General features: G+C 43.6%; 1 protein-coding gene across 1 annotated transcript in view; it reads right to left on the bottom strand.

Moving 5' to 3' along the window:
• Positions 1-1,470: 1,470 nt before the first annotated feature.
• The window catches only part of nr3c2 (nuclear receptor subfamily 3, group C, member 2), a gene marked incomplete at its 5' end in the record, with an annotated part of 97,302 nt that continues 87,064 nt past the window's right edge, over positions 1,471-11,708 (bottom strand). The window contains 3 exons of the mRNA XM_083655387.1: positions 1,471-2,207; positions 3,291-3,448; positions 11,404-11,534. Of these exons, the coding sequence (XP_083511513.1) occupies positions 2,052-2,207; positions 3,291-3,448; positions 11,404-11,534 (445 nt within the window). The 3' untranslated portion in view covers positions 1,471-2,051. The remainder of the gene's footprint in view (positions 2,208-3,290; positions 3,449-11,403; positions 11,535-11,708) is intronic.

Below are 11,708 nucleotides of genomic sequence, written 5' to 3'. Positions count from 1 at the left end.
GCAGATCAACTATGCACATGCTGGCCAGAGAAAAAGAAAAAAAAACGCACACAAACTTACCCATACACGCATGCATACACACACACACACACACACACAGACACACACACACGTACGTAAATACACACTCACAGGGCACACGAAAACAAATAATCACACGCCCCCACTGCTTTCCCCCCCTAGCGGCTCTATGGCTTTTCAGTAGCATCGCAGTAGTCTTCCACAACCACCCAGAAACCAGTGGGGAGTGAGACAAGCTAATGGTCTGCAGGTGACTAGGCCTGCCATACCTATACGAGTAGTCGTTGGCCCAAAGATAAGAGAAATGAGAAACACAAAAGCAGGAAAGTGACCATACCAATGCAATAGTCAGTTCTTTATCAAGCATTCGTCAACATGTACCTCAAAACATTTTTTTTTCTGTACAACAGCTGAATAGAATGTGACCGTATATAGCAGTTAATACCTGTACATGTTTGCCTGGTTTTTGATACATTAGCCATTTTGCTGTAAGCACTGCAGAGTACTGCTCCTTTTTCTGATTATATCAACGTTACAGAGTATGCGTGTTTTAAACTGTGTCCATATGGACCGTCTATGAGTTTACTGTACATGTTATGTTTTGCCTGGCTTTGTAGAAATGAAGCACCTTAATGTAAAATGACTGGCTTGTCAAAAACTAAACCTTTGCAACACACTTTTATATAAAAATGCTTGTATTATTTCTGGGAAGAGTAGATAAGTGTTGGTTCACAAAGGGCTGGTTTTGCTTCATTGTGAGTAAAAATGGACATTTGGATGGATGGGTGCTCTGGAGATTACACAAATGACGGCAATTACTATGGATGCACCTCAGTCAAATCCATTACCAGTGGACTCACTGAAATCCTTTTTTTTAATGCATGGTGTTTTCCATTCTCCAGTACTCTTGAACATTTGCACAAAGATAATCATTCAACAATATTGTCTTAATTCTACACCACAAAGCCTAAAATTGTGACTTTATGACATGGTAGCGTCGTGTGCATTGTACTCAAGCTTTCTTCACACAATAGAAACATATTTCAAAACAGCTTTAGCTCTGACGTTTTGCATATTAGTTTTTGATTGTTTTACTACATATTTTAATTTAAAAAAAGTGAGTATGTGAATGTTAACGAAGGGTGTTATGTTGACACCGATCAAGAATTGGACTTGTTAGATTTTATGTCACTATTCAGCTTATGATGACGCTTGTATAGCCCTTGGAATATAATTCAGATAGATCTTTCGCCTTACAAATAGTCTAGAATTTCTGTTGAGAACTGTGCATCTCCTAATGAATCCCATTGCCTTGTGGGCTTGCAGTATGTCACTACACTGCAAAGCAAAATCTATCTATTGGCATTTTTCTTTTTATGTTTTTATTTATGTTTTTATTTTATTTTTTATACATATTCTCAGAGTGGTGCTATTATTTGCGAAAGACTGCAAAAGCCACAGTTAATGATTGCGATTTCTTTTCCTTTCTTTTCTAGAATTGTAAGAGAATTTTGCGGATCAGATTTTTTTTTTAGTGCATGTGGAGTGCATCTGTGCGTTTGTGTGAATGCATTGTGGACAGCATGTGTGTATGACTTCCCCTACTACGTGTGTGCATTGTGAATGTATCTAGCGCGTCCTAAGAAATGTATGGCTTTATCTCCATAGAAAATACTGTTAGCGTCTTTGGGGCGGGGCAGGAAAGGGGGGGGGGGGGTTGGTTTTGGGGTGTGGATAAGGTATGTTCTGTCACATTTGTCACAAGTCCTTCTCAGTGTGTCGTACTAGGCTCCGCCTCCGAACTATTCACAGCGCTGACCAGCCCGTGGTGTCTGCAGAGTAAAGGGTCAAAATCCTTCGGCCCCTTTTTGTTTCTGTCCCGGGCACCGCGTCACCGCCTCCCCCGTTGGAGAGAAGGTTGCTGGCATATTGGGCAACAGGCACATTGGCCACAGGTCAGGATCCTCCGTGTGCGTCTACCTCTTCCAGTTCTCGATGTGGTCGCTCTCCTAGCTGCGCGGGTCTGCCAGTCACTTCTTGTGGAAGTAGAGTGTGTGGGTGAGGCCGGACTCCACCTTTGGTATCTGGTCGCTGATGATCTCCACCAACATGTCTGGGAACTCCACTTTCAGCGCCTGGGACTCGCGAAAGGTGTAGAAACAGAAGTCCAACAGATTCCCCACCAGCTGGACAACACACAGACATGCAGTTTAGTGTGGCACACATCGCTTTTCATTGCTTCTTTCTTCAGCTCGATATTATCGACTGATATTGGCCTATCAGAGATATATCAGGATCCGATATGCGCAGATTTCGTTATTTTCTTTATATATATATAGGCAGCATTTTATGTATATTTGATCTTTTTTATTACAATTCAAGTTATATACATGTATATATATTAGTTGTATTTGTGTTTTTCTATTTATAGTCATTTATATTAATTACTAAATTCCCAGTTAAGTTGACTGTTTCAGTGCACTGATGTCATTTTAGACAATGAAGTTGATTGTTAAACTAAAATATCCTGCCTCCATTACATATCTTTAATCCAGTATCGGTTGGGCCCTACTTGTTTCATGCAAATGATACACGTGTAGATTACCGCTGTAGAGTTTGTATGGTTCCCGTTACTCTTAGACTCTAATTCTCTGAGGATTACTTGATTTATATATGACAATATGAAAGACTGATATTAAACTACAGTACATTGATGGAAATATACATCAGTGAGGGCTTCTGCTCTCTGTTGGGTCACCCACCACATATGAATTCCTTTTAGCTGACCACTTGGGGGCACCACTGTTTTTATGTGTGGACGCTCCCTCCTCTAAAGCAGGGTCATCTCCATTAGCACTAACCCCATTCACTCAATCAGTAGCGTCATTGAAGCCCGGTCATTTATCTCTGTAACCTCTCCCTCACTGACTCTTCTTCTTTAGTCTTTGCCCACGCCGTCATGATGCCACATCCTGGTTGACCCACGCATACAAGAAGAGTGATTTTGCACTTTTGTTAGGGTGACCCCTGTGTACTGATCCAATAGACTGGGAGCTGGCATTGATTCCCTTCTGTTCCATTCACCAATACAGGCCAGCCACTGCCTATTCCAAAATAACCTCCCCCCTCAGGGAGAGACTGAGATGCAATAATCCTTATTCCAGGCCACAGTACCACTGACCCGCTAAGTAAATTCATTATAGCCAAGGGAAGCCTGCGCTGTACTGTAGGCAATAGGCACAGGGGGCACACGGGGCAAGGGTACTTACATCATGCATGGCATCCAGTAGCTTGGTGAGCTGGAAGAAGCGCTGCCAGGTCTGGCCAGAGTTGTTGGTTGCTTTTCCCACTGAGCGGCGGAGCTCCTTGATGTAGTTAACCCTCATCTCCTCGAATGCTGCCTGGTTCGTCAGACCCTCTTTTGGAACTGAGGAAGAGATATTCACTGCTGTCACAAACTGGACTTCATGAGTGACGGATAGCTACTGTATGGGGACAGTCCAAATATTGGCCGGGGGATAAACTGATTTCAAATGATATCAGAATGGTTCAGGACCATGTGTGCATACAGTACCTGTTTATTATGAATGAATACAGTCTGTTTATCCATTGGACATGATTGGCAGGCAAGCTTTTGTCTCATAATAAAATATACAATTCTGTCAATCACAAGCAAAGCAAACAGCATCTTTCCCCCCCTCTAAGCGTGTCTAGTAGCCTATGCTATTTTAGTGTGGACATTTTGTAACAGTATAAAGGGTAATTAGAGGTTTGTAGTGAACCATTCTCAAGCTCCCACACAGTAGCCTTTTTTGTTTTTGTTTTTCCTGTTGTCCGTCCTGAGCCTACTTAGCAACTCATTACAAACACTTGATGTGGTCATGTGTTTTTATGGGTACCCACTGATTCATGAAACATGAAAAAGTATTCTCAGCACCAGTGAAAGTCAAAAGGGCAACTAGTCCTCATGTGTATAAAGGCCTTGGCCATTTTCTATGTCAACCAAACCTTATTTGTCAAGCAGTTTGTCAAATGACAACAGGTACTGTATTAAATGACTGTCACCCTCCTCCTCCTCCATTAGTCAGTCAGTGTAATTTGATTAAGTATTATGATAATTTGCATTGACGCATTAATTGAAAGACCGTATAATGGGAGGGATGCAGACAGATGTGAAGAATGAGATAACTGCAGTGTGTCCTGAGGATGCACTGCAATAAAGATAGTAGTCTCTCTCTCTCTCTCTCTCTCTCTCTCTCTCTCTCTCTCTCTCTCTCTCTCTCTCTCTCTCTCTCTCTCTCTCTCTCTCTCTCTCTCTCTCTCTCTCTCTCTCTCTCTCTCTCTCTCTCTCTCTCTCTCTCTCTCTCTCTCTCCCTCCCCCCCCTCCCTCTGTGTAGAGGAGGACAAAGTCACAGATATGGAAGTCTGCCAAGGCTCTTCAATGACATTCAGCTAGTGGCGAGCAGATTAAGAAACACCTCAGCTCTCAAAGACTGCTCCTCAAACCGGCCTCAGGGAACGCCTTCAATTACCCTTCAGCAATCACTAAGACCTCCAGTGCACACTGTTGTCATGATGAGCCTAATGCAAATACTGCTTCTGTTACTCTGCAAACTAGTGTCAATAAATAGCCAGCTAAATAGTGGCTATGTACTCAATAATTGCCAAAATATTGAATAATATTACAATGTGTGAATATGTGTGGCCCGGCTATCCTGCAGACTCCATGTAGAACGTGTTGTTATCGCATAAAGTCAGTCTGAGCCACCTCTGAATAGCTGTCAAACGGCTCGGCTTTAGAAGTCATTATATTCCATCAGAGAAGGCAAAGGACAGACTTTAAGCTCCCAATAGCATGTAGTTATTACAGATATAAAGAGACCTAATGGTCTCCACCGATTGCTCCGGGACCAGATTCCCCTGCATTCACAGCATGGCTCAACACGTCGGGACCAGATGGTGGTAGTAGCAAACTTGTCATACATTTTTATGGTCTTTTTGAAAAAGTTGTGACTGAAACTTGAAAAGACAAATATTAGGAGGGGCTGTGAAAATTTGAAACCTAATGGGTGAGTATATATATATATATATAATGTCAGAAGTTGGTAGCAACTGACAGGACCTTTTGGCAGAATGCGTAGCCATAGGCAAAGACCTACTGTACATCTTGTCAGTTAGCATTGCATCTTATCTAAAACAGATAATTGTAGGTCAATTACTCTGTGTGAGTTTCTGTGTCTACCTGTCTATCACCGCCTCTTTCTATGTTATTATCCCCATACTCACATCATGCACAGAACCCAAACTACTAGCCTGTAGGTAGCAAAATATATGGAGCAGAGAAAACAAAGTGCGAAAACAGATTGAACGACGGGACAGAGGTGTTGACTCTCGGTGCTTATTCCATGGCCCACATGACGGGAATGTGCTAAAACCCAAGGCCACAACAAGTTGTCCCTTTTGTTTGTCTCCCACTGACCCACATATTCCCTGATTAGAAACGGGCCTGCCATTTAGGGGCGTCGCCGTGGCCGGGCGAGCAAAGTGGGGCACTTATAGCAGCGTAATTGGTGTCAAAAGGATTTTCGCTGCAGGTACAGAGACTTTTCAACGGGCTCGTATTTCTTATGTGGAAATTTGAGTGCAGCTGCATTATGATGTGTATCGCAAAGCCCGGGAAAGCTCTGTTCTCCTGCACTTACCATCAAAAAGGCCAACATAACTCATAGCGCTCTATGAGATGCCAAACATGTTCCCATTCTGAAAGTGTGACGTTTAAAGACATGCAGTTTCCTGCCGCGGGTTGCTGACCTTACTGACAGGATGGCTCTGGGTCTTGATTTAATACCCGATACTATTCATTAAGGAATCCTACAACTGGCCCTGAGCATGTATACAGCAACACGCTGAGCCGGGCAAAGCCTTAGGAGGATCTTGTCTAGCAGGAAATCTAAATTAAAACATGGTCCGTAGCATAACAAGAAGCTTGCGTTAATACAGTACATAAAACTAATGAACGTTTTGAATGAGGATGGTATTTTATGTACGTTTTTAGTATGTTTTTTAAGGCTAGGCAATTATCATTCAGGGTTTCACCGACGTTGTGTCACACGCAGCTAGCCCACCTCATCCATAAACATACTGTGCAGTTAAAGCCATCTGGTACAGTACGAGGCTCGGCAAGCCGTTTCAAAGCCAAGAAAGTCGGATGAAAGAAACCGCTTACCAGAGATAATCTGGTAGCAATACTATCCACTTCTGTGTTGTTGAGGTGAAGGAGTGTGACTGGTTTGAGCAGGCCACCGCTCCTGTACCAATTCCAAACAGGGTCACATGAGACACCGCAGGCTCAGTGAAACCTTAGCCAAGGTCAGAGAGGAATAACAGCCCTTCTCTCTTTCTCTCTCTCTCTACCTCTCGCTCTCTGTGACACACACACATAAACACACACTCGTTTTGCACATCCACCCCAAAGGCACACACACACTCGGTGACTCCATAATACTTGCTCAGCCGACATGTTCCGACAACTCCTCTGTAAACATTTGTGCGATGAGTCCTCACACAAGCCCAGGGGATCTCTGAATGACTTAAGTGAACTCGCTACAGTGTCTCAAGCCCCTGACATGATTTCTGAATGACTTAAGTCAAAACTCGCTACAGTGTCTCAAGCCCCTGACATGATCTCTGAATGACTTAAGTCAACTCGTTACAGAGTCTCAAGCCCCTGACATGATCTCTGAATGACTTAAGTGAACTCGTTACAGTGTCTCAAGCCCCTGACATGATCTCTGAATGACTTAAGTCAACTCGTTACAGTGGCTCAAGCCCCTGACATGATCTCTGAATGACTTAAGTCAACTCGTTACAGAGTCTCAAGCCCCTGACATGATCTCTGAATGACTTAAGTCAACTCGTTACAGTGGCTCAAGCCCCTGACATGATCTCTGAATGACTTAAGTCAACTCGTTACAGTGGCTCAAGCCCCTGACATGATCTCTGAATGACTTAAGTCAACTCGCTACAGTGTCTCAAGCCCCTGACATGATCTCTGAATGACTTAAGTCAAAACTCGCTACAGAGTCTCAAGCCACTGACATGATCTCTGAATGACTTAAACTTTAAGTCATTAAAGTTACGCCACTTTTTCGAGAGTTTAGCTCATTTGCCATATCCACCCCACATAACCAAGGGACACCATGCCTTTACCGTCACTGTCCGAGCAGTATACAGTGAGCTAAAGTCGTGAAGTTAGTAAGTAGAATGGAGGTCAATGGTACACCCGTTCAAAATAACCAAAAACACAGATCTAATAACGCCAAAATACATGTTGTGCTTCGGGTATTAAATATTGCGGAGAAATAATATTTTTTTAAAGTAAATACATAGCCGGAATTACTTTATAAACATGGCCGCCAGGCATGCGTGACATACAGCTCATGCGCTGTGTACAGCGGAAGCGCTCTTTACAGGCAAACAAGGAAGTAACTCGGTGTGGGGATTTACTCCAAAAATGACGTTTCACGTAACTATGGATTAATATTTCATCTCGTGGTGAGTACCCGAATCACAACATGTATTTTGGTTATTTTGAATGGGTGTACCATTGGCATCCATTCTAAGGCGATACTTACTAACTTCACGACTGTAGCTCACTGTATACTGCTCGGACAGTGACGGTAAAGGCATGGTGTACCTTGGTTATGTGGGGGGGATATGGCAAATGAGCTAAACTCCCCAAAAAGTGGCGTATCCCTTTAAGTCCACTCGCTACAGTGTCTCACTAAACCCAGAAATGTGCAAATGCTGCTACTTGTTTTGAAATCATTCTGAAGTGCTTTAGCTGAGATGTCTGTGGAGCGTCTGGTGGACGGGCTTGGAGCTTCTCTGCCACACATCAGTAATGAAGCCCTGATGCTTATTTCCTTCCCCCACTGCTGTACTGTTAGTTTGACTAAATCCAACAACGAGAGCAGATTAAAGGCACTGCTTTGACACAACCGAGGCACCTTAAAGTTCCCTCTTTCAATTTTTTAAATTTCCCTACTCCCTGCTTCTTTCATTCGCTCAAAACTCTAGCTCAGGTCTGAAGGAAGTGGAGAAAAATAGCATTCTTGGAGCTCTGCCTGGTGCTTGACTGGCCTTTATTAAGTACAGCAGGGCTCTCTGGAAACCCTCCAGGGGAACAGCCAGTAGAGGAGAGGGAGGCCACAGCAACAGAAGGACCACCCCCCCCCCACCACCACCCACCCCTCCCTCCCTCCCTCTCTCTCTCTCTCTCTCCCCCTCTCTCTCTCTCTCTGGTCTTTCTCTTTCCTTCTCCCCATAGCTATGCACCTGTCTCTTTCTCACCACCACCAGCTCTCACTGTCAACTTGTGTCTGACAGATCTTAAATCCGTCTTTCAGTCTTGGTTTCTTACCCTCTCTGCGGTACGTTCTCACTCTGCCCTCCATCCCCCGCCCGCCCGCACCAGCCAACAGCCACAGCTTCCCTGCTTGTAGATGAACCCAACAATATGGAGTTTATACCAGGACAATGCTTAGACAATTGCTGTATACCATGTAAAACTGTACCGCATAGGTGAGGAATTATGTTTTCAAGAGATCTGATGCTAACAAATGTATTTTATTCCCTGTATATGTACTATAGGCAGGTGCAGCATGAGAATCAAAACAACTCCTCTTTTTAATCATCACAACTTATCCACGGGCCAAAAATCCTCTTATATTGGGTCCAAAATATGACAGAATTGATTTGAAATTGTATTTCAAAAACAGATCACATTGAGAATTTAGGACTAAGATGGCAGTCCAACTGGATACTTATACAAAAACCTGTAATCCTTCTACCTGTATTCAAAATGAAATATACCTATTCATATTTTGGAACCAATGCCATAGAATTGTGCTTTTGGTACATCTATCATATATGCTGAGTCTAGAGACACAACAATATCTGGTATATTGTCAGAGCACTGTGGCACACTGGCAAGGTCAAGGTTCACTAACGATTATTAGTTGCTTGTAATGTTAGTGACATATTAGGAATATACAGTAAGCTTCTGTTGCTGCTCATTGTAAGTCACTCTGGATAATGATGTCAGCCAAATTCCTAAAATGATGTAAGTGTAAAAAATGTGATGAGAGGAAGAGGTATGATTTCACCAGGGTTATGCTTTGCCTATGTGAAGATGTCTGGATGAGAATATGTCTAGAATCCCCACGCCACCCTGAGAAGCCTCAATAACTGAAAAGTAAATACCCCTCCAATAAATATTCCCACAGACTGGCACTGGTGCTGAGCTTCAAAGAGTTTGAAGTCTGGCCAGCAGGCAGACTACTCAAATAGCTAGACACAACTCACCTCCCCCTCCCACCCACCCACCCCACTTCCCACCTCCCACCTCCCACCCTCTCTGTCTATTCTCTATTCTCTCTCAACAAGCATCCGTGTTATGACACTGGTGCCGCTTTATGCTCAACAGGAGGGGGGCAGCTTTGAAATGCAAATGTTTTCGATGCAGTGTTTTAAAATTTCAAGAGAAGACATCCACTAATTGCTCACATCGGAGCAGCGGTAAGAAGTAAGATGAGGAGCGGCGACATGGAAGAGCGGAGGGTCACTAAAGTGTTCCTGACTGCTGAAGTTCTGTCGCTTCACCTGCTAGACAGCAAGAGCGCCGCTCGCCTCGCAGCGCTCCCGATTGGCCACACGAGGCATAACGTGGTTGCCATGAGCAGTGTGCAGCGAGACTAAGGTATGTTTTCGATTGGTGGCATAGCCGATCCTAATGCCAGTATGTTCTGGTGCTACAGCAACAGGACTACATCAGCTTAGAGGGAAATTCAACCCATATATCTTTATTATATCACTAGTTTGTGATGTTCAGTGCATTACAGGAGTTGTTTATACCTTTTGGTTGTATCCACTTTCCCTCAACTTGCCGTGTGTACTTCGAGTTCAATTACTGATTTCCTATATTTCCCAGAATTCCTTTTCACAACCTTCTGAGCGCAGGCCTGAACCTGTTCATTTTCACTCTGGGTTTGACGTGAAAGTGGAGAGAGCAATAGTGTTTTAGCATTAACAAGTGCAAGAGAGTGAGCTTTTCTTCCTCTTCTCTGATGGATTTCTCCCTGCATTATCCCCGTATTTATTAGTGCAAAAATAATGAGCTCTTGCTCTGTGTTTCTGGGACTGACACCAAAATCTGGCATTTACTGTTGTTGTTTTAGTTTAATTTCTTTCCTGCTACTAAACAAAAGCTTCATTTGATTTGATTGATTAGAAAGAATGTTATACAGCTGTGCCCCATTGGGCAACGATACATCCATTAAAACCATTCTGACGAGGATAAAACACAATAAAGTCTACTGACTTATTTCCATTGTGCATCTCTATTGGCAATCAATATGTGCAACAAGTACGACGAAGGCTGCAAAACAGCACAAACATTATGTGCAAAAAATTGTTCACGATACATTTCAACCAAAAAGAACACCAGAAAACACTTTTTTCAAAGGCAGGCTGGATACCTAAGCACAGAGCCACGTAGGCAAGGACTTCTTAAAACTGCTTAGCCCGGAGGCCGTTTTTATGTTGGTGTGTGCAGACTCCCACAGGTAACTACGCTATGCTGCTTCTATGAATTCTGGATGACTGCGGAGTTCCTTGTCTCCCAGAATCCTGATGAGAAGCTTCTCAACAGACAAAACCCAGGATGACAGAGCCATGTATACAGTGGTGCTGGTAGCACCCTACGTCATCCTAGGTCACAGATGACTCTGTTGGTATTGTATAATACACACTACACAGTACCAACATAATTGTATATGGTAACAACTTGACCTGTGTGCGTGAGAAGGGTGTTATCCAGTGTTAAGCACTGCCTCCTGAGAAGGGTGTTATCCAGTGTTAAGCACTGCCTCCGGCAGTCAGGAAGAATGATATAGAAATGCATTGTAGCTGTGCTGGAAATATCTTGCCATGACATCACGTTACCTACGTGAAAAATAATAAAAAATAATACACCACACAACAAGCCGAGAAATGCAAGGTACATTACCAGTACCTGTTTTCTTTTAGACTGTTTAAGTGTTTTAGAGTAGATTTTCCCTTTAAAAGCTATGAGCCTGAACACATCTGTCATCACGTCTTATTCACCTGCCGCTGTTTGCTCCTTGGCTACTCTCGAGTGATGTAGTATAGATAGTATAGATGTAGATGCAGTATAGATCCGCAGTGCAACAAAAACACAGTCTGAATTCACAGACAGTACAGTACACACTCAGATCAACACACTGTCACTCACAACTCTCTCACATCTGTTCTTCCACCTAGCAGCATTTAGACACACACACACCCACACACACTTCCTACCTGTGCTGAGCAGCAGCAGGACCTTCATGGAGAGGAACTCGTCGTAGGTTAGCTGCAGGCGTACAAACTCCTGGCTCACCTGCCTCATGCCCAGACACAGGTCGTACATCGCCGACTGCTGCATCCGCTCCCTGCAGGGCACACACACACACAAGTTTCACTCAACTCACCCAATCACTCACTCACCCACTCACTCACTCACTCACTCACTCACTCACTCACTCACTTGTTTACTTATTCTTCAGGGTTTCTCAGGTGTTAATTGGGTTTGGCGTGGGCCGGCCAAACACAATTAACCCAGTTAA

Source organism: Poromitra crassiceps, assembly GCF_964638095.1.
Source record: "Poromitra crassiceps genome assembly, chromosome: 19".
NCBI lineage: Eukaryota > Metazoa > Chordata > Actinopteri > Beryciformes > Melamphaidae > Poromitra > Poromitra crassiceps.
This window is presented reverse-complemented; position numbering and strand designations above follow the sequence as displayed.